The sequence below is a fragment of the Panthera leo genome, chromosome D1, assembly GCF_018350215.1.
Source record: "Panthera leo isolate Ple1 chromosome D1, P.leo_Ple1_pat1.1, whole genome shotgun sequence".
Taxonomy (NCBI): Eukaryota; Metazoa; Chordata; class Mammalia; order Carnivora; family Felidae; genus Panthera; species Panthera leo.
The window spans coordinates 8,799,839-8,827,585 of NC_056688.1; the positions used below are offsets into that span (position 1 = coordinate 8,799,839).

The window sequence follows — 27,747 nt, forward strand, 5'->3', positions numbered from 1 at the left end:
GTCATCTGGCTGACCGCTGAGCTAACCGAGCAGAGACTTCAGAGGCCACACACGACGGGGGAAACAGACTTTGGAGCATTAGAACAGGAAAGTCACTGGAGAAACAAATAACAACAGGCACAGGGTTGGAATCCTGATTTCCCCGGTCGCCACATTTTATTAGGCACAGTGTCCACCTGCAATGAAAAAAAATTCAAGACATCCAGAGAAATGGGAAAGTGTGGCTCGTACTCAGGAACAAAAACAGTCTATAGAAACTGCCCCGAGGAGGCTCAGGTATTGGACTCAGAAGGCAAAGACGTTGCATCAGCTAGTATACAAGTTCACAGTGCCGAAGGAAACTTACGTGACAGAACTGTGTCTTTGTCATCTTTATGGCCGACTGTGGAGGCCATTACCGGTCTAAGCGAGGATACTTAGATGAAATAACGAACACTGTTCGTGCCCTTGAGAAAGTTGATCTTTTGAGTTCTGAGAAAGCTGACGTGGAGGCTGCGACCCATGCATCTATTTTTCTACATGTCTCCACAGAGGCAGTTGTATATACGAGGCATGTGTATTGGGCTCTTCAATGCAGAGATACTCGTAACAGCAAAAAGTCTGAAACAACCAAATGCCCATCAGTGGAGGGCTGGTGTGTGGTTACACAGTGGGATATTATATGGCCGTGTTAGCAAAAGTCTCTGGAAGGAGTCTTAAAAACAAAGATCAGTGGTTACCTGTTGGTAGGAGGGAGATTTTCATTATAACACTTTTTATACTTTCTGAGTTTTGGATGGTGTGAATGCGTTACCTATTTTATTTTTATTTAATCAATTCGTTTTTAAAGGAGATACAAGTTTATTGAATACAGGATAAGGGAAGCAGCCGGCAGGACAGCACAGAAGAGGCTGTTGGCTCGTCACCTATTTGAAAAATGTATCTAAGAAAAAAATTAGAGGAGACAACCTAAATGTCTCATAATGGGAATTGTTTAAGTCCAGGATGGCATTTCTAAATTACAGTATGTGTCCATTACAAATAACGTTCACAATGTATTTATAATAACACAGGTAGATGTTTATAAGTGAAAAAGACAAATGTATTTAGTTGCTTTTGATTTTTCAGAATGTCCTGAAAACAGTCTTAGAAGGCGTTCAGTGCTGGTTGTCTCTTCTTGATCTGATTGTGAGTTTTTCATTTTCATTCCACTTTTCCCTGTATTGTAACTTTTCCTGTAGCGACTTACTTCCCTGTGCCTCACTTTCATTATCTGTCAAGTGGGGATAATAATAATACTCACTTCATAGGACTTTTATAATGGTTAAGTTAATATGTGTCTTCATCCCAAAAGGCAAGGGAATTAAAAGCAAAAATGAACTACTGGGACCTTATGAAGATAAAAAGCTTCTGCACTGCAAAGGAAACAACCAACAAAACTAAAAGGCAACCAACGGAATGGGAAAAGATATTTGCAAATGACATGTCGGACAAAGGGCTAGTATCCAAAATCTATAAAGAGCTCACCAAACTCCACACCCAACAAACAAATAACCCAGGGAAGAAATGGGCAGAAAACATGAATAGACACTTCTCTAAAGAAGACATCCGGATGGCCAACAGGCACATGAAAAGATGCTCAACGTCGCTCCTCATCAGGGAAGTACAAATCAAAACCACACTCAGATATCATCTCATGCCAGTCAGAGTGGCTAAAGTGAACACATCAGGAGACTATAGATGCTGGAGAGGATGTGGAGAAACGGGAACCCTCTTGCACTGTTGGTGGGAATGCAAACTGGTGCAGCCGCTCTGGAAAACAGTGTGGAGGTTCCTCAAAAAATTAAAAATAGACCTACCCTATGACCCAGTAATAGCACTCTTAGGTATTTACCCAAGAGATACAGGAGTACTGATGCATAGGGGCACTTGTACCCTAATGTTTATAGCAGCACTCTCAACAATAGCCAAATTATGGAAAGCACCTAAATGTCCATCAACTGATGAATGGATAAAGAAATTGTGGTTTATATACACAATGGAGTACTACGTGGCAATGAGAAAGAATGAAATATGGCCCTTTGTGGCAACGTGGATGGAACTGGAGAGTGTGGTGCTAAGTGAAATAAGCCATACAGAGAAAGACAGATACCATATGTTTTCACCATATGTTTCAGTGGCATGAGCACTGGGTGTTGTATGGAAACCAATTTGACAATAAATTTCATATATTGAAAGAAAAGTTAATATGTGTCTTTGGAATAATATCTGACATGAAAAAAGTGTTAGGAATGTTTGCATTAGTCTATTTTATTGTATAAAAACCCGTATACATGTTGAGACACTGGTTCACATCCACGAGGATGACTATTGTCAGAAAAATGAGAGAATGACAAGTGTTGACAGGGATGAGGAGAAATTGGAGGCCAGATGCATGGCTGGTGGGAATGTACCATGGTGCAGCCGCCGTGGAGAACAGTTTGGCAGGGCCGCTAATAGTTAAACACAGAATTACCATGTGGTCCCACAATTGCATTCCTAGGTAGAGCCTCAAAAGAACTGAAAGCAGAGACTCAGACATGTTGTACCCCATTGCTCGTAGCAGCATCATTCCCAGTACCCCAGAGGTAGAAATCTACTCAACTGTCCATCAACAGATGGATGGAGGAACAAGATGAGGTATATACATATAATGGAGTATTATTTAAAAGAAATGAGATTCTGACACATGCTGCAGTGTAGAGGAACCTGGAAAACATTGTGTAAGTGAAATAAGCCAGACACAGAAGGACAAATACTCCCTGATTCTTCGCACGTGAGGTACCTAGAACAGGGATATTCATAGAGACAAAGTAGACCAGAGGTTCCCGGAGACTAACGGAAGGGAAGAACCTGTTTGGGATGTTGAGTGTCTTCTGGAAATAGACAGTGGTGATGATTGTACAACATAATGATTGTACTTAATGCCACTGAATCATATACTTAAAAGTGGCTAGTGATGGTAGATTTTATGGTATGTATTTTTTACTACAAGCAAAAAATTGGGGTAAAAATAAAATCTGTATAAATACAGAAAGTAATATTTTTCCTGATTAAAAACATCAGTGCATGTTATTCATCGTAGAAAACTTTGGAAATTTTAATAAGCATGTAAAATAAAATTCATCCATTATTTTACTCTCCATAACCACTAATAACTTTCCATGCTTTTTTCTTTTTAGTTTAGTTTGTTTATTTGGGGGGGGGAGGAGCAGAGAGAAAGGGAGAAAGAATCCCATGTGGGGCTCAAACTCATGAACTGTGAGATCATGACCTGAGCCAAAATAGAGTCGTAAGCCTACCGGACTGAGCCACCCAGGTGCCCACATTTCTGTGCTTTTTAAAACCCATCTTGTGGTGACATTTTATGCAAACATGAATGACATGAAATAAGGGTGATAGGAAAATATTAAAGTTGCATATTCTGTATCATGTTTGAAATTGTGTGAATCTATCCACATTTGTTGTTGTTGTTAAGTTTATTTATTTTGAGAGGGACCGAGAGAGCGCCAGCAAGGGAGGGGCAGAGAGAGAGGTGCAATCTCAAGTAGGCTTGGTCAGCATAGAGCCTGATGCGGGGCTCAAATTCCCAAAAACTGAGATGGTGACCTGAGCTAAAATCAAGAGTCAGACCCTTAACCGACTGACCCACCCAGGTGCCCACATTTTTAAAATGTGAAGAGATTCACTTAATTTTGAAGCTGACAGTCATGGTGAATTGTAGACTATGTTCGTGCTAATGCCATTATGGGGGAGCTACATTAGCAGATAGATAGATAGAAATGTTTCCTGGGGCCCTGGGCGGCTCAGTCGCTTAAGCCCGTGACTCTTGATCTCAGCTCAAGCGTTGATCTCAGGGTCTTGGGTTCAAGCCTCACATTGGGCTCCATGCTGGGCGCCAAGCCTACTTAAAAAAGTGTTTCCTAATCTCTGACCAGAGCAGGTGGACCATGCACTGACTCATCAGGTGATGGTGTAGTGCTGAAATAACCGCCCTTCCCCAAACCAGTAACTTTGGGATGGAAGTTAAATGTGACCTGATGCCCTGAGGGTTGAACGATCCCCCTGACAATGTGTGCTGTTAATTTAGGAGTGGATACGCTATAGGTGCTTAGAAAATAGGATTTTAAAAGCAAAAATATTTTTAAGCTCACAAAAATCTCCGGGAAATCCAGACTGGTGCTGGAGAAGCAGGTGGGTGCCGTGTGTCCTGGACCTCAGCAGGCAGGCCCGCTTCCTGTCTAGGCGGGTGGGGCCGGAAATGCGGAGGTGGCCCGCGCTCCCGCCCCGCCCCTTTCTGCCTTTATTCCCTTGACAAAATTAGTCTAGAGTTGGGTTTTGAATTACGTGAGAATTTTGGGACTAGTGTCCCTGGGATAAAAAAAAAAAAAAAAGATCGTTGGTTTTAAGTGCGTTTTGTCCCCCCCATTGAACATACCAGAAGACAATATCTGACATTAAATATACTTTTGTAAACATCATTTAAAATGTCTGTATAGTTTTCTTTCATATAGATATACCATGATTTATTTAATCCATTTCTTTGGACATTTAGGTGGCTTCCAGTTATCAATTATTCTAAATAACTTAAAGGCGAACATCCTCAGAAATACTTTTTTATGTATGTGGTTTATAATCTCCTTGCAATAAATTACTAGGGATAGAATTACCTGGTAAAGTTTGTTTTATAAGTTGTTTGCTCAAATTATTTGCCTGTTTTTCTGATGAGGTATTGTTTATTTTCTTGGTTAGCAAAATCTCTCTAAATGTGCTATTTGACCAAAAAAAATCATAAAAATGAAAACTAATTTTAAACATTTAGTTAAATGACTTTCAGCCTCTTACTTGAAGCCACGTTTTTCTGAAAGCATTGTGAATACTCTATTTGCTGTCGATGATTTTCATGAGTTGCTTTACACTAATTCTTTCTAAATTAAAGCCTAAGTATTATGGTCTTACTGCACATACTGATTGTGATCAAAGTATGTTTTGAAAATTTTTAAAATATTTTATCATTAATGACTATGTATTGTACTAAAGTGTTTTTCAAACTGCAGATTCCAACCGTTAGTGGATTGTGAAACCAATTGGGTAGCTCCCAGCAAGATTTTCAGGAAATCAGAAAGAACAGAATATATAAAAGCACACCATCTTTTGCACGGGTATTATTTCATGAACTATTTGTTTAGCTTTTTTATAAAGTATATGTGTCCTGGGTCATGGTGTAGAATAGAATTCATACTGTGAGTCACAATTTTAAAAAGGGTTTTTTTGGAAAGGCTTTAGTTAGAATGGTTAAGAATGGAGTCTTCCTGTGAAGGTTTGAGTCTCAGATCTACCACTTTTCCAGCTTCGTGACCTTGGGTTAGGTACCTCACCTCCTTCACACCCTGTCTTTTTGAGGGTAAAATGGGAATAATGTGTCTACCTTATGAAGCTGCTGTGACGATGAAATGAATTAATCTAAGCAACTGCTTAAAGTAAACATCAGCTATTATTGTTAACATAGTGATTAATACAGGCTCATTTTTCATCATAGAAAAATTTTAAATACATTAAAAACTGTTTCCCATAATCTCATCCCACCAAGATAATCACTAGAAGAATCTTTTTTCTCCTTAGTACCCTAGGAATATAAAAATTTAATGCCCACACAAGTTTTAGTCATTTGATGAGAATTATGCGTCCACTTATGCAGTCTCGGAAGAGAAGCTTTAAAGATTGACGATCTAACATGTCCAGAAATTTTGGCATGTAAATATAACCTACCTAAACTAGGTTCACAAAAGATAAGAGTTAAGCCTAAGCCACTTTGTAGAATAAAGATGAAAGCAACGAGGTCAAGAAGTCTGAAATGTTAGGACACCTGGGCTGCTGAGTCATTTGGGCCAATTCTTGATTTCAGCTCAGGTCATGATCTCACGGTTTGTGGGTTCAAGCTCTGGGGTGGGCTCCTTGCTGACAGTGTGGAGCCTGCTTGGAATTCTCTCTCCCTCTCTCTCTGCCGCTACCCCCCACTTGCTCTCTCTCTCTCTCTCTCTCTCTCTCTCTCAAAAATAAATAAATAAACTTAAAAACCTTAAACTTAAATAAAATAAACTGAAAAAATGTTATTTTTATAAAGAAGAACTCATTATAACAGCTTTATGTGGGCAGCTATTTCATTAACTCCTAAAGTTGAGACCCTTTAAATATAGCTCTTATTATAAGTCCTACTCAAATGAGCCTGACCAAGTAGACACATTTCTTAACAACTTCTCCCAAGGTGATCTCATCCCTTCTGTGACTTTAAATCCCATGTAGATGCCCATAAATTGTTACATTTCCATTTTTAACTCACTTCTCCTCTGAGCCCTGGACTTAAACATCCAACTTTCTGTTTCATGTCCCTTCTTGGAAATTGCACAGATGTTTTAAAGTCAACATAACTAAACAGCTTTTGATTTTCTTCCCCCCACTGAAACTTGTTCTTCCTAGGGCCTTTCCTGTTGTCAGTGAGCATCGCCCAGCTGCTCAAGCCTGAAGCCGAAGAGTGTCTTTTATTCTGCCTTCTCCCCCAGTCCCTAACTCCAGTCCCATCAGGAGCTCCTGTCACGTATGCCTCCAAAATATGTCTCCAGTGTGTCCTGTTCCCCACGTCCCTGCAGGCACTGCTTGGGGCTGGCCAGCCACGGTGTACTAGGAACTGTGCTTACCTGCCTCTGCTCTTGAGCCCGGAACTTGGGGTGATTTGTCCTAATGCACGTCAGCCATGTGCCCGGATTAAAACCATGAATAACTTCCCATTTCACTTAGGACAAAATCCACCTTCCTTACCCTGAGCCTAAAAGGCCCCAATGCCCTTCTTCTTCTCCAGAATTTCTCATCATCCTCTCTCTCATTTTGACCACACTGGCCTTCTCTCAAGAGTGGAACTCACCCAGAATTTTTACTTTGAGACTCCATACACACTTTTTTTTTTCTCTGCCTGGGACACCTCCCTCTCTCCTTTCTCCTGTACACGGGATTTTCATCCATCTAGTCTCAGTTTCTATGTTACTTCCTCAGTGAGGCTTTGCCCAACCACCCAGTAGGATTCCTCCTGCTGCCCCGAACCCATCATTCTCCATCAGGGCACCCTATTGTCCTATTTGTTTCTTTCATAGCATGCATCATGATTCATTCATTATATATTTCTTTATAACAACTTCCTCCTGTTTTATTCCTCATTAAATATGAAGTAATGAGTGAATAACTGAGTAAAAAGGAAAATGGGTAAATTTTGGAAGGAGCACATTTATTTATAAGCTTGCTTATTTCCAACGTTTATAAGATCTAGATCTTTCGGAGGATCTTTTAAGTTTTCAGAGTGCATTGTAATATTTCATCACTAGGGGGCAGTTCTACCTCTCTGATCAAGTTTACCTAGTTTATTACCTCAGACCTTGGTTTTTTTCTGCTGTATCATCTACTTCCTTCATATGTCTCTTTTGAGGAAAAGTATTCAAATTGGGAGATCCTGATCATGTTCACATAAATCTATATGTATTCCTGTCATGTGTATTGGTTCTTTGTTGGTATACTGTATTACAGGCTATGCTACATCAGAAACTTCAGAAAATTAAATTTTATATTTATATATAGTTTCACATTTTTAATATATAATATTTTAATACCGTTATCCTCTGGATTTTGGGGGGAAAGGCATTAGGTCAGGGTGGGCACTCTGTCTTGTCAGCATCATAATATCTCTACAAAATGATTTTTTTAAGTTAACTTGTTTATTTTGAGAGAGAGGGTGAGAGAGAATCACAAGTGCAGGCAGCACGGAGCCTGACACGGGGCTGGAACCTGTGAACCCTGAGATCATGGCCTGACCTGAAATCAAGAATCAGATGCCTAACCGACAGAGCCACCCAGGCGCCCCAACAAAATCTTAATATAAGATACAGGCACACAGGTGTGCAAAATGATCTTTTTCCTGTTGGCAAACACTCAAATTACATGAAAGGAAAGGAGCAACAGTCTGTAGATCTCTATCCTTTCCTGGGAATTTATGGCAAGGATTTCTGAGCATTTCCCCCGAACTTAATATCATTAGCCTTGTTTAAAAAACAAACAAACAAACAAAAAAAAACCCCAAAAACTCAGCCTGGAGATGTTTTATTTATTACCAGCCTTGAGATTAGCCAATAACCATACTTACTCTTAAGGTAATTTTTCAGTTCTGAAAATTTGAAATGCTTTACTCTAGCAAAATCAGAAGTATGTGGTCAAGAAACATTGGTCAAGAATCCCATAGTTACAAGCTGACAGGCTGTATAAACTGTCAACTTTACATTTGTTACATCGGCTAAAGCGATGTCACATTAAGTGGCAAACAGACATGTGCCATCCTTTGTCACCATCATGTCAACTGCTATTTACAGACATCTGAATGTCTGTATGATTTTGTTGATTATAGTGCTGATATTTTCAACCCTGGTTATAATTTACTATTTTTAAAGCCTGTAACAGTTTCCAGCCAAGCATTCATTAAGTGCTAATGCCGAAAAATGCATCTGAAAATCAGTTATTTGGGAATAGAGGTTAGAAGTGACAAAAAGCTATGAAGAAAGCAAAAATCTGTTGTGATACATATTACTTTTAATTTAGGAGAATTCTTAATTGTTAGAGAGCTGACAAAATAAAAGCAGCACTAAAGCATACATACCTTTAACTTCAGGAAAATTATTGCATAACCAGGCAAGAACGATGGATATGGTGTGGCTGTAATGTGTCTCTAAGTCCAATTATTGTCTCTACTAAGTACTTTTGATTATTTGAAAGGTGGACATAGGAATGTAAAAAAATCTTATTTCAAATGTTTGTTCTACCTAAGTATATTTTAACACAAAAATGTGATAAGAATATTATAGATTTATGAACAATTAGAACCCATCTCTCTATTTTACCTTTTGGTTCATCAGGAAAATAACTCTTGAATTATGAGACCAACAATTTCCAAAACCTTTGAGAATATGTCCCTCATAAAGTGTGATCATTTTATGCTTACATGTATATGTGTGTATATATCTATATCTATATCTATATCTAATCTATATCTATATCTATATAAGAGTATAGATGGGGTACCTGGGTGGCCCTGTTTGTTGAGCGTCTGACTCTTAATTTTGGCTTAGGTCATGATCCCAGGGTTATCAGATTGAGCCCCGCGTTGGGCTCCATGCTGAGCATTCATTCTCTCTTGAGATTCATTCCCTCTCTCTCTCTGTCTTTCTCTCTCTGTCTCCCTCCCTCCCTCCCTCTCTCCCTCTCTCTCCCTCTCTCCCCTGCATTTTCTCTCTAAAAGAAAAAAAGAAAAAATACAGATAACATATACATACATATTTATATGCACACACATACACACATTTCCTCCATTAATTTATATAACCAACCACTTATAAAGACACTAAAAGCTGACAGCCATTGATATTACTGTGGGGTTGTATATGAGCGTGTCACATAACTTTTGCCCTTTCAGTCCCATCTCTTTCCATGTGTCATTATATTAGTGCACCCATATTCTCATCAGCTATCACTTTTAGATTGAAGGTGCTGTAGTTGTTGTTACTTTTGTATCCTTTATCCTTTTATAGGTTGCCTTCCAGCCTTTGTTTTGTAGACTTGGTCCCCGTGTGTGTGATAAGATTAAGACGTGATAGTTGTTCCCCATTTTATGAATAGTGTTTTGTTCCCCAGATCCATTTTCAGGTTAACTGCTTCGCATTTAGGATCTGTTTTTCCATGAAAATAATATACATGGTGGCTCAATTTCCAAGCCAACCCACAGAACCTGTTTCTTCATAACTAACTTAATCACCATTTACAGCCTGGTTTCTATGAGAAAATTATGCATTGCAATTTCTAACTCTGGATCAAGAAAACATACTTAACTCCCTGGATCTATCTACTACACACACACACACACACACCCCATACCACACACATTCACTTTAGAGACTCCTTTCTCCACTTTGTACCCCATTCTGGAGGTGGGAATACATGCACAGCTGATTTTCAATACAGATGATTTCATGGAGGAATGGAGCCTGGGAATGCCATGATGCTTAAAGAGGAGTTAGAAGATGAGGCCCAATAGGATTGTCATCTACTTTGTTCCTGCCCATAGCCTTTGGCAGTTTGGGTTGTGACTCTAGTGGAGTTGGGAGCTACGGGAATCTTCATTAAGGATGTGAGTAGCTTCCATGTTTTAACTGAAAACAAGTAGGCTCTGGTTGTGCAAAATCAGGTGCTGATAAAGGGCATTGACAAAAAAACCTACAACTAACATCCTGTGTAATGGTGAAAGATGGAATGCCTGTCCCCTAAGATCAGGAAAAAGGCAAAGGTGACTAGCCTCACCATTCCTGTTTAATGTCATGCCGGAAGTCTTAGCCTGTGTATTAAGGTGGAAAAAAAAAAAAAGAAAAATTAAAAAGGCATATGGATTGAAAAGGAAGAAATAAAACTGTCTGGTTTTGACAATGATTATTGTTTACATTAAAAAAATCACAAGGAATGTGCAAAAAAATCTTAGAACTAATAAGTGAGTTTATTTGGCAAAGTCCCTGGATACAAGATGAACACACAAAAATCCATTGTATTTCTATATAGTAGCAATGAACACCTGGAAACTGAAAATTTTTTTAAAGAACATTTACAATAGGTCCCCAAATTGACATTTTTTAAATTTTATTTTTTATTTTTTAAAATTTATATCCAAATTAGCATATAGTGAAACAATGATTTCAGTAGTAGATTCCTTAATGCCTCTTACCCATTTAGCCCATCTCCCCTCCCACAGCCCCTCCAGTAGCCCTCAGTTTGTTCTCCATATTTATGAGTCTCTTCTGTTTTGTCCCTCTCCCTGTTTTTATATTATTTTTGTTTCCCTTCCCTTATGTTCATCTGTTTTGTCTCTTAAAGTCCTCATATGAGTGAATTCATATGATATTTGTCTTTCTCTGAGTTATTTCACTTAGCATAATACCCTCCAGTTCCATCCACGTAGTTGCAAATGGCAAGATTTCATTCTTTTTGATTGCCGAGTAATACTCCATTGTATATATGTACCACATCTTCTTTACCCATTCATCCATCGATGGACATTTGGGCTCTTTTCATACTTTGGCTCTTGTTGATAGTGCTGCTATAAACATGAGAGGGGCCCACGTGTCCCTTCGAAACCGCACACCTGTATCCCATGGATAAATGCCTAATAGTGCAATTGCTGGGTTGTAGGGTAGTTCTATTTTTAGTTTTTTGAGGAACCTCCATCCTGTTTTCCAGAGCGGCTGCACCAGCTTGCATTCCCACCCAAATTGTCATTTTGAGGTTTAAATCTAACAAAATATGTATAGGATCTATCTTTTGAAAATTATAATACTCTGAGGAAAGAAAGACCAAAGTAGTGGAGAAGCTTACTTTGTTTGTGGATTGGAAGACTTAACGTAGTAAAGATGTCAGTTCTTCTCATTGATTTATTATCTTGTTCCTGATACTAGAGGAAAAGCTTTCAACGTTTAACAATTAGTTGTGGGCTTGTCATATGTAGCCTTTACTATGTTGAGGTATGTTCCTCTATATTGTAAACTTGTTGAGAGTTTTTATCAGAAATGGGTGTTGAAGTTTGTCATTCTTTTTCTGCATCTGTTGTGTTGATCATATGATTTTTAACTTTCTCTCTATTAATGTGGTGTATCACATTGGTTTATTTGCATATGTTGAACCATCCTTACATCCCAGGAATAAATTCCACTTCATCATGGTGTATGATCCTTTTAATGTGCTGTTGAATATTTTGCTAATATTTTGTTGAGAATTTTTACATCTATTTTCATCAAAGATATTGGTTTGTTGTTAACTTCTCTGGTAGTGTCCTTATCTGGCTTTGGTATCAGGTTAATTTTGGCCTCATAAAATAAGTTTGGGAATATTCCTTTCTCTTTAGTTTTTCAGAAGAGTTTGAGAAGAATTGGCATTAATTCTTTTTTAAATGTTTGGTAGAATTTACCAAACCATTTGGTCCTGGACTTTTCTTTGTTGGGAGGTTTTGATTTCTCATTTAATCGTTTTACTCATATTGGTCTGCTCAGATTTTCTCTTTCTTCATGATTCAGTCTTGGTAGGTTGTATGTTTCTAGGAATTTGTCCATTTATCTTAGGTTGTCCAATTTGTTGGTATATAATTGTTTCATAGTAGTCTCTTATGATCCTTTGTACTTGAGTGGTGGCTGTTGTAATATCTCTTCTTTAATCTGATACGTATATTTTTGAGTCTTCTTTATTAGTCTAGCAGAAGGTTTTTGTTAGTTTTATGTTTTCACAAAAACAACTCTTAGTTTCATTCATCTTTTTTATTATTTTCTGGTCTCTTTCATTTATGTTCTGTTCATTGTTATTTCCTTCCTTTTGCTAACCTTGGGCTTAGTTTTTTCTTCTTTTTCTAGTTTCTTGAGGTTTAAAGTTTGAGATCTCTCTTTTTTCTTAATGTAGCCATTTATCATTATATACTTCCTTCTTAGAACTGCTTTTGTTGTAGTCCATAAATTTTGAGTTGTCGTGTTTCCATTTTTGTTTGTTTCATGATTATTGTTATTACTATTTTTACCTTTTGATTTCTTCTTTGGACAATTGGTTGTTCAGGAGTGTATTATTAGTTTCCACATATTTGTGAACTTTATAGTTTCTCTCCTGTTATTGGTTTCTAGTTTCATATTGTTGTGGTTGGAAGAGATACTTGGTATGATTTCAGTCTTCTTGAATTTTTAAGACTTGTTTTATGACCTAACATAGGACCTATCTTGGAGAATATTTTGTGTGCATTTGAGAAGATTATATATTCTGGTGCTGTTGGGTGGAATGTCTATTAGGTCCATTTGATCCAAAGCATAGTTAAAGCCTAATATTTCCCAGTTGGTTTTCTGCCTGGATGATCTATCCACTGTTGAAATTGGGGTACTGAAGTCCCCTACTATTGTTGTTTTTCCCTTTAGATTTGTTAGTCTTTACCTAATATATTTGGGTGTTCCCATGTTGGGTGAATATATTTTTAAATTTGTTACATCTTCCTGATGAGTTGACTCCTTTATCATTATCATAAGTGCCTTCTTTTTCTCTTATTACAGCTTTTGAATTAAGTCTGATATGAATTAAGTCTGATATCGAACTCTGTTTTGGTTTCCACTTGCATGCGGTATCTTTTTCTAACCTTTCACTTTAAGCTTTTGTGTCCTTGAAGCTGCATTGAGTCTCTTGTAGGTGGCATATAGTTGGGTCTTGTTTTTTATCCATTCAGCCACTCTATTCCTTTTGAATGGAGAATATAATCTATTTACATTTAGTGTAATTATGATAGGTAAGGACTTACCAGTGCCATCTTATTCATTATTTTCTGGCTGTTTTGTAGCTCCCATATTCTTGTATTCCTTTCTTGCTGTATTCCTCTGTAAATTGATGATTTTATATAGTGGTATCTTTGATTCCCTTAATCCTTTGTGTATCTGCTGAGGTTTTTGCTTTGTGGCTACCATGAAACTTATATAAAACATCTATAGATAATTACTGTCTGTTTTATTCTGATAACAACTTAACTTTGATCACATGCCACAAAACTACCTTTTTACTTCCCCCTTTCAGTTTTTGATTAATCACTTTATATTATATATTTATTAACAAATTGTTGTAGCTATAGTTATTTTTATACTTTTGTCCTTTAATCTTTATACTGGAGTTAAGTGGTGAATACCCCACCATATTACAGTATTAGAATATTCTAAATGTGACTGCATTCTTACTTTTACCAGTGTGTTGTACATTTCCATGTTACTAATTAACATCCATTCATTTTATTTTATTTTATTTTATTTTATTTTATTTTATTTTATTTTATTTTATTTAGTACTGTCTACACCCCATTGTGGGGCTTGAACTCATGACCCTGGTATCAAGAGTCACATGCTCTTCTTACTGAGCCAGCCAGGTGTCCCACTTCTTTTCATTTTAACTTCAAGAATCCTTTTTATCACTTCTTATAAAGCAGGTCTAGTGGTGAATAACTTCCTCACCTTTCATTTGTCTGGGAAAGTCTTTGTGTCTCTTTCATTTCTGAAGGACAGCTTTGTCAGAGTTTTTTTTGTTGGTGTTTTTCCTGTCAGCATGTTTTGTACGTAATTTCAGTGTCTCCTGGCCTCTAAGGTTTCTGCTGAGAAATGCAGTGATAGCTTTATGGGGATTCCCTTGTAAATTACAAGCTGCTTTTTTCTTGCTGCTTTTAAGATTCCTTCTCTGTCTTTGATCTTTGGCAGTTTTATTGTAATGTGTCTCGAAGAACATCTTTTCAAGTTGAGTTTGTTTGGGGACCTATGAACTTCATGAATTTGCATGTCTAAATCTCTCCCAGATTTTGGAAATTCTCAGCCTTTCTTATTTCTTTCTTTTTTTTTTTTAAATGTTTATTTATTTTTGAGACAGAGAGAGACAGAGCATGAACAGGGGAGGGCCAGAGAGAGAGGGAGACACAGAATCTGAAACAGGCTCCAGGCTCTGAGCTGTCAGCAGAGAGCCCGACGCGGGGCTTGAACTCATGGACCGTGAGATCATGACCTGAGCCGAAGTCAGACGCTCAACCGACTGAGCCACCCAGGCGCCCCTTTCTTATTTCTTTAAATAAGCTTTTGGGTGTCTTCTCCCTCTCTTCTCTGTCTGGCACTCCAGTAATTCATGGATTGTTTGTTTTGATCGTCAAAACACCAGTAGATCACATAGGCTTTCTTACTCTTTTCCATTCTTTTTTCTTTTTCTCTGACTGAATAGTTTCAAAGATCCTATCTTCTCATTCACAGATTCTTCTGCCTGGTCCATTCTGTTGTTGATGGTCTTGCTTACATTTTCCATTTCATTCATTGCATTATTCAGCTCCAAAAGTTCTATTTGGTTCTCTTTTATGATTTCAAAACTCTTTGTTAAACTTACCATTTTGTTCATGCATTTTTCCTCCTGATTTCGTTGAATTATCTTTCTGTGTTTTTTTTTTTTTCTTTTTTTCTTTTTTTGGAGCTCATTGAGTTTCCTTAAAAGCCCTATTTGGAATTCTTTATCAGGTAAACAGCAGATCTTCATGTCTTTGGTGTCGGTTACTGGAAGATTATTGTGTTCTCTCAGTGGTGTCATGTTTCCTTCATTTTTCATGTGCCTTGAAGTCTCATGATGCTGTTTTCACATTTGTAGTAGCAGTCATCTCCTCCAGTCTCCACTGACTGATTTGGGGAGGGAAATACTTTTTGTCAGCCCTGCTAGGGATTCTGAGGCTTTCTCTGGCCTTCAGTGGATTCACCTGTTGTACTCTTGCTTCCTCTTGTGGCAGGTTCTGAAGCTTATATGTCTTCTCTGTATTCTGCAGAGCCAGGTTGTGTACTGACAACCTTCCTTTTACTTTTCCAAGGGCAGTCTCTCCCAGGCCCATAGGTTGGTGCACATTCTTACTAGTCATCTACATAAGCTCAGCATTGCTTCCCTTGGGAGTGTGCATGGGGAGTTGGCCACCGGCTCAGAAGGGGGATGTATGGGTGAGATGTGTGGAGTGGTTGGGGTATCTTTGGGCTGGCTGGCTGAATCTGTGGGTGAGGCATTCCCAGTGCTCATGGGAGGGCCTTCTACTAGAGCACATGACATGGTTAGTAAGACTCACGTCTCTTTGATATATTGTGAGCCCTGGCTGCTGTCTACTAGCCATTCACTGACACCTATTTGTTCAGCTCAAACTCAGTACTCTGGATGAGGCAAGAGGGAAGTAGGCCTGTTTGGCAGCATTTTCTCAAAATGGCTCTCCTCATTCTTGGGCCACACCAAAGTTTCAGCCTCCTGCCTGTATCCCACAGCTCTCACCACATTGTGGGTGGGTGCCAAGTTATCGCTGTGAAGCTGGGATATGATAGGGACACGTCTTTATTGTCCGTCTTGCTGATGTCACTCCCTCACCACAGTTAATTTTAAAACACTTCCATTACTCCAAATGGAAATTCTATACCGTTTAGCTATCACTCCCCAACCCCACATTTCCCTCCCCCTATACAATTATGTATTTACTTTTTATATCTGTAGATTTGCCTATTCTGGATACTACATGTAAATGGAATCATATTATAAGTCGTCTTTTGTAACTGACTTCTTCCGTTTAGTATATTAAACAAATTTTAATGTTTATTTATTTTTGAGAGAGAAAGTGCACGTGCAAGCCAGGGAAGGACAGAGAGAGAGGGAGACACAGAATCCAAAGCAGGCTCCAGGCTCCGAGTTGTCAGCACAGAGCCCAACATGTGTCTTGAACCAGCAGACCACGAGATCAAGACCGGAGCCAAAGTCGGACGTTCAACTGAGTGCACCACCCAGGTGCCCCCCATTTAGTATATTTTTAAGGTTAATCTATGTTGTAGCATATATCAGTACTTCATTTTTATGGCCAAATAATATTCCATTTTATGGATATACTACATTTTGTTTACAGTTTCGTCCCTTCGTGGATATTTGGATTATTTTAACTTCTTGGTTATAGCCAAGGTACAAAGGCAACTAATGAAGGAAGGATACTTACTCTTTTCAACAAAGGGTATAATGTTGGAACAATTGGACATCCATATGGAAAATAAAAAGGAATCTTGACCTAAACTGCACACTTTATACAAAAATCAACTTAAAATTGATTGAGATCTAAATGTAAAAGTTAAACTATGACACTCCTAAAAGAAAGCATCAGAGAAAATCTTTGGGACCTAGAGTAGGCAAAGAGTTCTTACATAGGATGCTAAAAGCACAATCTAAAGAAAAAAATATATGAATTGGAATTCATCAAAATTAAAAACTCTTACTCTGCCAATGACACAGTCAAGAGAATGAAAAGACAAGCTAGAGTATGAGAAAATACTTGCAAATCACATGTCCAGTTAAGGTCTAGTATCGCTAATATGTAGGGAACTCTCAAAACTCAACACTAAAGAGCAAACAACCCAATTAAAAAATGGTAACAGATATGAACAGGCACTTCACCAAAGAGAATATAGAGATGACAAATAAGCACATAAAAATATATTCATGGGCATCTGGACTTGAACTTGCACATACATACAACTCTGGGCCGTTTGAAGCTTTCTCTTAGTGGTATAAGAGACAAAATGATGCCATTCTCCCACATGGCTTTGGAAAAAGTGATGGAAATCCACCCATCACCCCCAAACAAACCCCCAGATATCCAACATCTTCAATTTTTGGAGAAAATTCAACTGAAAACCACAATGCAATACCACAACATACCTGCTGGAAACAAACTACTTCATCCACACAGTGGAATATTTGTCCGCAGTTAATAGGAATGAATTGTGGACATCTGCACATGACAACTTGGATGAATCTTGTAGGCATTCTGCTGAGTGAAAGAAGCCCGTTTCAAAAGGTTGCGTATGGTATGGTTATATTTATGTGACGTTCTTAAATGACTACACTATCGGATGGAGACCAGATCCATGGTTGCCGGGGGTTAGGGATGGGGGAGGGTGTGATTCCAAAGAAACAGCCCAAGGGAATTTTGGGGGTGATGAAATTGTTCTGTATTGATTGTGGTGGTGGTCGCACAAACGTATACAGGTGTTAAAATACACAGAACTACATCCAGTCAGGTGCTTGCTAATTGGGGGGCAATCTTGAACTATAAGACCAGGAGGAAATAGCCATCATGAAATAATGTTTTATGAGATGAAAAACGAAAAAAAAGGAGTAACTTTTTTTCTGAAATAGCCTCTTGTTCTTCTCACAGTTTTAGGCTCTTTGAAAAAATGTATTTTTTCCTCCTAAGTACTTTTTTCAGAGACCTGTCTTCACTATTTTCTAAAAGCCTTCCTGATTTTTTTTTTTTAGAAAAAATTTTTAGAAAAATTTTAGGTTAAATCTCAAAAAAAAAGTACCACTCAAATTGTCTTATTATCTTGGGGGGTTTGTAAGACAGTTTCTTCTAATAAGTGTGATTCATGAGGTCTTAGAAATCTTTGTTGCAGATTTTTTTCTAAAGTGACACTGGTACCAAAATATGACTATTATGTTTTTCTGGTATAATGTTAGCCATCTTACACAGGCTGAATTGATCTCATTCTGAGACATTCTATTGTATTTGAATTCTTCCTATTACAAAGAATAAGAAAAGCATACCTTTTGACATCTTATGGCAGACAAAGTTTGAAAGGGACCATAAAATAAAGGGTGATCCTGAATGTAGTACATCTGTTTCCAGAGTAAATACGGGACTAGAATGTATAATAGGAGCTTAACTTGTACGGACCAAAAGTTAACCTTCTGTATATTATACTTGACGTTTGTCAAATCCCTATTAGAATCCTCTTCATCTCTGAGCTTGGCAACGTAAGCAAGATGTGGAAACAGTTGGCAGGTTTCCTGAGAAGACAATGGAAATTAGAGTAGAGAATGAAAATAAAACCTTCAAGAGAAGGTTAAAAGAATTGAGGTTTCCTAGGGAAGGGAGGTGAAAGCACACGGAGAGCTGGAACATGGATGGTAACTCTTCATTTCATCTGACCAGGGGGTGCAAAAAAGACTGTCCTAAATTTTTCCAGAGGGATTTATTGGGCATGTGACGACCTTTTGTCTCCATTCCAAGATGATTGAGACCATGTTGTACGCACTGTCCTCTTCCCTGGGCTTTTCTCATATTGCACTTTTCTGGTTCGCTCTCTACCATTGGGGACATTCTTATTTTGACTGTCTTTCTCGGAGGGGGTCTCTCCTTGGCTGTCTCTGCTTCCTTCCATCATTTTACCCTTCCCCCTGGACAAATCTCATGGTTTTTGCTTCTGTCTTACTCATCTCGAATCCATCCTCTCCACACAACCACCAGTGAGATCTGTCCAAGGTAAAACATGCCATATCACGTCCTGCTCAAAATCCTTCAGCTGCTTCCTGTAGCCTACAGCAGAGGCCTGGGACCACCACCTCTGCAGGGGCTGGATCTGGGAAAGGAGAGGAGGAGTGATGGGTGTCCGTACCCCCCCAGCCACTCCCATCACTGTGGCAGCCCAACCTGAGAGATGGTTGTTTGCCTGCGTGTGTGAGTTACCCACCCAGCATGTCTGGAAACAAGGTAGAAAATAATGGGCCTATGGAACAAGTTCTGCTCCTGAGAAGAGCATGGGAGACCCTCCAGGCTTGGTCTCCTGCTTGTGCAGCCCCCGCACACCCCATCCTGCCTGGAAGCGAGGGTTCTCTTCCTCGCGTCTTCTGTCACACACGGCCCACAGTTCTCAGGATTCGGTTGTCTCAATAGCAAAACTCTGAAGGCAAGTATAAGCTCTTTAAATTAAGAGAGTTGTTTGAGATACTTTGTAAGGATTGTTTGACGTACATTTTAAAGACCCAGGGAGGCCGGCTTTCCCGATTTTTGTCCTACAGTATCTCTGGAGGGATGTGCCATTTTAGTTTCGAGTTTGGATGGGGTATTGATGAGATGAAAATAGGGATCAAGATTTAGTGTATGTTTATTGGATACTAGTGAACAAGCCCATTAAGAATTATAATTCTTCTCGGGGCGGCTGGGTGGCTCAGTCGGTTAAGCGTCCGACTTTGACCCAGGCCGTGATCTCACAGTTTGTGGGTTCAAGCCCCGCATCGGGCTCTGTGCTGACAGCTCAGAGCCTGGAGCCTGCTACAGATTCTGTGTGTCCCTCTCTCTCTGCTCCTCTCCCGCTCATGCTCTGTCTCTCTCCTTCAAAAATAACTTTAAAAAACATGAAAAAAAATAAAAAAAAAAAAGAATTGTAATTCTTCTCTGTGGAGTCATAAAATATTGGAGGCACAAGGCCCTTAGAGATCATCTACCTCAATCATTATACAGATGAGAAAAAAACTGAGGCCCTTGTGAGACTTGCCTGGGACACAGGAGACAGTGTGCTTAAGTCTTCAGGGTCCCATTACAGCAATTTTCCTTTTAACACAGGACTTTTTGAACTTGAGATGTATATATGAAGCCCCCCTCCCTTTTAAGTAAAATATATCCATTTACTTTTTTGTGTGAAATGTTTCAAATTTACACAAAAATAGAATAGGAAGCTATTGTTCAAATAACTGATTGCTGTGTGTATATACTTGTGTGTGTGTGTGTATGTATATATATATATATATATATATATATATATATATATATATATACATTTGTATATAAATATGTTTATGTATATTTAATATTTAGGTAAGGTGACTTAAATTATGGAGTGGTAGGAACTAGTTATCTTCGACATTGGGAAACTCAGCTGAAGCTGTTGACTCTCTCTTAACTAGCAATATAACCTCTAGGCTATTGATTTAATTTCTTGGGTTTATTTCCTGTTGTATTTAAAAAGAAAGTAGAATTACTTTACGATTCTTTGTAACTTCCAAATAAGAGTATTAATACATAATAATGTTAATATGTGGATAATAATAACAACAACAATAATGCAATTGTATCGGGCTTACTACCTACCAGTCATGGTTACAAATACACATGTTAAGTAAACACTCATGTAATTCTTGCAACCTCCGAGTGAGGTTGGTATAGTTACTGCTGAGGAAACTGAGGCACGGGGGCTGTTAAAGTAGCTCAAGGTGATGCCATTAGTACAAAGTGTAGGTAGGATTGAAGCCTGACAGTCTGGCTCCAGAACTCACCTGTAACTCCTATGCTCCACTGAATGCTCTCTCTTCTCTCTTTTTTTTTAATATGAAATTTATTGTCACATTGGTTTCCATACAACACCCAGTGCTCATCCCAACAGGTGCTGTCCTCAGTGCCCATCACCCACTTTTCCCTCCCTCCCACCTCCCATCAACCCTCAGTTTATTCTCACTTTTTAAGTCTCTTATGGTTTGCCTCCCTCCCTCTCTAACTTTTTTTTTTCCCTCTTCCCCCTCCCACTCCCCCATGGTCTTCTGTTAAGTTTCTCAGGATCCACATAACAGGGAAAACATATGGTATCTGTCTTTCTCTGCCTGACTTAATTCATTTAGCATAATACCTTCCACTTCCATCCATGTTGCTGCAAATGGCCAGATTTCATTCTTTCTCATTGCCAAGTAGTATTCCATTGTATATATAAACCACAACTTATCCATTCATCAGCTGATGGACATTTAGGCTCTTTCCATAATTTGTGCTCTCTCTTCTCTTAATCCCGTTACTGCTTTGAATTAGATTTAGTAAAAATGAACACTTAAGGAAGTTTCTCATTCCTCTGTTAAATTTTTTAGATAATAAAGTGTGATTAACAAATGTTTAAATTATAAGGGAATAACTCTTATTAAAATGATTAATTCATTCAAGGAAAATTAAGAAGGTTACTAGTTATTGATAATAGTTCTGTATTTAATGTACTGTTGATTGACCAAAACCAAATCTAAATCCAAGTAAGTTACTCCTAGGACTCTATAATCTTTAAAGTTGTGTAAAGGCTTTAAAAATTATTTTAAAAAGGGGCGCCTGGGTGGCTCAGTTGGTTGGACGTCAGACTTTGGCTCAGGTCATGATCTCGTGGTTTGTGGGTTCAAGCCCCGTGTTGGGCTCTGTGCTGACAGCTCAGAGCCTGGAGCCTGCTTCAGATTCTGTGTCTCCCTCTCTCTCTGCCCCTCCCCCACATGTGCTCTGTCTCTGCCTCTCAAAAATAAACATTAAAAAAAAAAAATTAAAAGAAATGGAACAAGAGAAATATTCTTATCTTATTATTTAAAAACGAATGGCTCTTAAAATGACTTGTTTGATTCTCTCTCAATTACGGGGAGAGATAGAGAAGAGTATTTAATTTGATATAGGCATATGTTTGGTTGCTTTCTAAATCTTCTCATATACCACAAGGCTTCATAAATTGTGTTGAGCTCTCCAGAATAAAGGTAAATAACTTATATAGCTATCATAAAAATTATTCCCATGTAAGTTTAAAAATGCATATTGGTATATGCATGCATGTCTGAGTTTATTAACTTGTAAGCTCTTTGATATCAGGATCATGTATTTTTGTGTTTCTCTTCACGGCATGTAACCCATAACCTTTTTGAAACAATATGTGAAAATGATTTTATATTGGGGGAGGAGGAGAGAGGGGGATAAGGGGGATTGGGAGGTAGAGGGGTTGGGGAGGGTAGTCCCTAATACTCATTATTATTCAGAAACAAAGTCTGTATACTAATGTTGATTCTAAAATTTAGAAATAATTAACTTTAATTAAAACTAGATTTGAATTCTGTGTAATGGAGGGGAGAGTGTCTTCAATGTCTGTTGCCTTTATAGGTGCATGTGAAGGAACCTTGGCCTGCTCTACGTGTCACCTCATCTTTGAAGACCACATATTTGAGAAGTTAGATGCTGTCACCGATGAGGAGAATGACATGCTCGATCTGGCATACGGGCTAACGGATAGGTAAGATTTTAGGATGACTTCAACTGTACTGATAATCTGGGAAGATAAAGGTTTTAGTAGTTCATATCTACCTAAGACCAGCCTCATGCATGTAATAGTGATCTCCTGGCATAGATAGATGACAGACACGAACTTTGAATATCAAATATGTGACATTTCTTTTTGTTTTCACTATTCTACAGTTTTTACCCTTGTGAAACTTTCCATTTTGTTAAAATAAAAAAAATTAAAAAAAAAAAAACAATTGAAGGTATTGGAGATACAAGTTCTAGATTCTGATAAATCTACTTTAGTCTGTTTTTTATTCCAGGGATTAATATTTTTCACAATTTAATGAGTTGGGATTCAATTTAATGCTTTTTACGTGTTCTTGAAGGACAGATTTGAAAATTGGGTGAAATTATTATGGGAAGTTTTACCTACTTCAAAGAACAGAATTTTAAAAGAAACTTAATGTATAATAACAACTATATTAAAATGAATAGTCCTGTTTCTAAGTGTACCTGATAGTAATTTATTCAGAGCTTATTCTTGTTAATTAATTAACGGGTGGAATTCCTCTCAAAGGTAGTCAGATTTATAGTAACAGGTGATACCAAGTGATATTTTAAAAAAATATCTATTTAAAAAAATTACCTCGTCGTTTGGTTGGAGTTAGAGGAGGTAGCTAGTTGAGTTACTGTTTCAAAGGACAACATAATGAGGGCTGGCTTAATTCAGGTTGGCCTTGGTGTCTAACCATAACTTGGCGACCCTAATGAAAAACAGTTGTTTAAAAAATTAGAAGTAATAGTGATCATAATAGCTTGATTTGTGTATTATATAACCATAATTGTGTTAATTCCTTAACGTAGATCATCTTACTTAATACAAAATTGCTTAGCTCATTAGTATTTATTTAGAGGTGAAGAATCACCTTATTCCATTTGTGGTTCATTTCTCCCGTGGTGGCAGTGAGACGGATACCCGGCGGGAGAAGCCGGGAAAGCAGTATCTCTGTAGACTTCACAGCAGAGCGGGCTGTGGCTGCCATCGTCCTGTCCCCCTTCACACCTTCAGGCGCCATATTCTCTGTCAACACCTTTTTTCTCCCCCACGAAGAGTGACACATAGAGTACACTCAATGACTGTTGTGGGGAGAGAGTATGATGCTTCTCACAGGTAGCAGTGATAAAACACTTGGACACATCTGGAACGAAAATAATTTTGTTCAAACCTAGTACCATAGACAGAAACTGTTTCTAGGGTACCATATACAAAGGATTCCAAAACAGAGGAACAAGGAAATTCAGCCTTTTGGTTCATACATGTATTTTAAAGTTAAGTGCTCTGTAAATGTCTTAAATTTTTAAGCTAAAACACCACTGTTTTAATGTTTATTGTAGGGTGTCCTTACCCACGATTATTGACCCACTGGTGACACATGGGCTCATCTGGCCCTTACCGTAGTGGTTACTTGTCTCTCTTTTCGTGTGAGAGCTGGTGCCGTGTCTGTTTCTTCACTGTGTCTCCAGTGTCCGATTCACAATAGGGTGTCACCAGCTCTTTGTGGAATTAGTGGTCGATAGAAGGAGAAATTCAGGAATTATCTATGAATCTGTATTTGATGATAGTCATTGCTCGCTGCCACCAATTTCCAGGGATAATTTGCCTAGAGGCCTCAGTTTCTGTAATTGTGAGATGAGGATAATATTAGTACCTACCTGGTGGGGTTGTTTGTGAACTTTTCAGAACAGGGTCTGGGGGGAAAGCGTTCATTAAATAGCTTTTAGCACTGTAATGATAAAAATACCAATTTATATGCCAGATACTTACTATAATGCCTCGGTACTTTACAGAGGCGATTTCTAACCTTCAGGGTTAGACAGTATCGTCACCATTTCATAGGGGAAAACAAGGTTTAATTAATTATCAGAGATTTTCTCAAGGCCCCGCAGCTAGAGAATAACACAGCCTTGATTTGAATCCGTTATGTTGGGCCCCAAAGCCCTTGATCTTGCACCGTTTCAAGCTGCTTCTCTGAATTGAAAACCAAACCTCAGGAGGAAAGTAAATACAATACCCCAGTGTATTTGCATTTTCAGGTAAAAATGGCAAAGGTGACTGGAGAAAATACCTTCAGGGTTGGCACAGTGTCAGAATTTTATGCAACTAATAGTGAAATCAAGGCTGCCTCGCTATCTGTCCTTGTCTGCAGGTACCAGACACTTTCTAGGCTGGGGAGACCTAGAACAAGGGGGTAGAGGAAGGAGGGAGTGAGAAAACAGCCACAGGCCCCCACTGCCCAGTCTTCCAGGGCCAACCCTCTCTGGGTTCCCGTAACACACACTTCCTGTTCCTGCACTTCCATGGCACTTACTGTATTCTGCCCCTTTTCACTGACCGCTCTTTCCATCTCTGTTTCTCTTACTAAATTAAAAGTGCCTCCGGAGACTGGCATTAGCTTCTCTTTATATGAACAGCAGGAAATCACCAGCAGTCTCTCTAGGTAGGACTCTCCACAGCCCTGAGGAATTGGTCTAAGATGGCTTGCCACGTTTTCTCTCTTGCAGACAGAGCTAAATGCATAATTGAGTACCGCGAAGGCTGTCTGCAGTCAACAAATAGGAATTATTGGTAGAAGGGGATTTTTTTTTTCTATCAGAAATCAAGATTTCCTGTGGTTATATTTACTCCCTTACTCAAAAACTTCCCAGTGGTCCCTCATTGCTCACTGGTTAAAACCTAAGCTCTTCTGTTGGTGTTCAGAGCTGTCTGTGGCCTAGTGGCCATTCCAACCCATCTCCCTCCTTGCATAGCAGCCGAGCCAAGCTAAGAACCCGTATCACCTCAGATGTGCCTTGAATCCTGGTTACCTTTGCCTCAAATGCCTTTCTCCTTTATCTTTTATTAAACGTTACCTCCTCCCCATCCTTAAAGCCTGTTCTAAACACCGTCTCCCCTGGCCAGAAGTAAGTGCTTCCTTCTCAGAATTTTTGGCTTTCTCTCTCTGTGGTATTGGTCACAATCTCCCATGTTCATTATCTGCAAATGTGTCTCCTCTCTTCTATTTGATTGAGAGTACATTCCTCAGTACTGGTATTGGTAAATCATTTCCACACCAGCCCTGTGAGGAGCTCATTTATTATTCATCTTTAGGGTTAGGCTAGGAAATTAATGTCTGGCAGGGTTAAGAAAGTTGCCTGTGAACATGCCACGTTCAGTGCTGGATCCTGGACCACTGGTTGGTTGGCTCTAACCCCACTGCTGCCTCTGTACTGCGGCCCTGGTACCTAGGACGTAAAAGTGTCCAACACAGATTGAAGTGAGTTGCTATTCTGTGCTTACTCACTGACATTTAGTGCTGTGCCTTCAGATGCTCACTAAGTGCTCGATGGCTGCGTTAACCAAACAAAGACCTGCATGCCACATTCCACCAAATTGTAGACAATCTGACTGCAAGACTAATATTTTTATGTGCCTCTAAGAAAGCAAAAAGCACTGCCGATTAAAATACGGTACACAGTTATCACTCAGCATTTTGTGCATCTCAAAAGAGCTAGACATAGATTTGTCTAAGCATAGATTTGTACATCACTGTTAAAAAAGTAAGATGTAAATAAAATAAAATTGGTAGTAATCCTGAAAAAAAATGGAATTATCGGGGGCGCCTGGGTGGCTCAGTCGGTTAAGTGGCCGACTTCGGCTCAGGTCATGATCTCACGGTCCGTGTGTTCAAGACCCACGTCGGGCTCTGTGCTGACAGCTCAGAGCCTGGAGCCTGTTTCATATTCTGTGTCTCCCTCTCTCTGACCCTCACTGGTTCATGCTCTGTCTCTCTCTGTCTCAAAAATAAATAAACGTTAAAAAAAAAATTTAAAAAAAATGGAATTACCGTTCTTCTTCTGATGACACATATTTGCTTTACTAATATCAAATTTATGTCCTGCTGTGTATGTTTCTGTATTCTTAACTTTTATAATCCATTTGAACTCATTTTGAGTGGTAATTAAATTCACACATGTAGTATTACCATCTTTCCCACAACTCAGTTGAAGAGACACCTATAAAACATCGTCGCTGAGTTCATAGCTGTGATGTGACACAGCTCCTGGCACGGCTATGATGGTAAGATGCATCTCAATTTCAGGGATGTCAAAAATGTGGCAAAAAATATGCATCTCATAATTGATGACTTAAGTCTACGCATTATCTCAAATTTCTTGTTTTAAAAAGTATAGCTTTGGGGTGCCTGTGTGGCTCAGTCGTTTAAGCGTCTGACTTCTGCTCAGGTCATGATCTCAACGGTTTGTGGGTTCGAGCCCCACAGCAGTCTCTGTGCTGACAGCTCAGAGCCTTGAGCCTCCTTTGGATTCTGTGTCCCCCGGCTCTCTCTGCCCCTCCCCCGCTCATGCTCTGTCTCTCTCTCTTTCTCTCTCTCTCAAACATAACTAAACATTAAAAAAAAGTGTAGATTTCTTTTATAGTCTATATGGTTTTAACTGTCGGGGGATTGATCAGTCGTTCTCTTGGTGTTGCTGAAACTTCTATTCTTTCCTCCAATGTTGTGCCTTCTGATCATTTCACTGCTTGCCAGCCCTCTCAGCATAAACCAGTGGTTGTAGTAGATGACAGAAACTGAAGATTAAAGTGCTTTGGCAACACCTCGCTTTTCATTTCTCATGTCTGTGTTCTACCCTCTATACCCTCTAGCTTTGAAAGGGTTGGGTATGTCTTTTTGATGCAATGGGAATTTAAGAGGTAAGTGAATCTCTAACTGCTTTGGGTAAGAAAATATCCAACCAGCTGCACTGCCTTGTGAATAATCTGTACTTGACCCTAAACCACATCTCTCCCTCTCTTACACAGATCTCGGTTGGGCTGCCAAATCTGTTTGACAAAGTCTATGGACAATATGACCGTTCGAGTACCTGACGTGGTGGCCGATGCCAGGCAATCCATTGATGTGGGCAAGAACTCCTAAGCTAGAATAAATTGGAATATTTTCACAAAATTCTACCTATTTTTATAGTTATTATTTCTTAATGTAATGAAATGAGAACATGGGTGAAGGGATTTATTATGATGATTAGCTTTACTACTTTAATTGACCTTACATAACTACTGCATTTTGTAGTTCTAAAGGTATGCAATCCTTATTTTGGTTAAATTATAAAAAGCAAATCAAATATTAGAAAAGTAGTTAATATTATAAAACCTTACATATTTTACCTTAGGTTTGTTTAGCAACTTTAGCAACATGTTTTCACATAAATTTTAT

At 38.7% G+C, this 27,747-nt stretch overlaps 1 protein-coding gene across 1 annotated transcript in view; it reads left to right on the forward strand.

The window, feature by feature from the left end:
* The window catches only part of FDX1 (ferredoxin 1), a 35,641-nt gene extending 8,161 nt beyond the window's left edge, over nt 1-27,480 (forward strand). The window contains exons 3-4 of the mRNA XM_042904152.1: nt 22,358-22,487; nt 27,336-27,480. Of these exons, the coding sequence (XP_042760086.1) occupies nt 22,358-22,487; nt 27,336-27,450 (245 nt within the window). The 3' untranslated portion in view covers nt 27,451-27,480. The remainder of the gene's footprint in view (nt 1-22,357; nt 22,488-27,335) is intronic.
* The last annotated feature ends 267 nt before the right edge of the window (nt 27,481-27,747 follow it).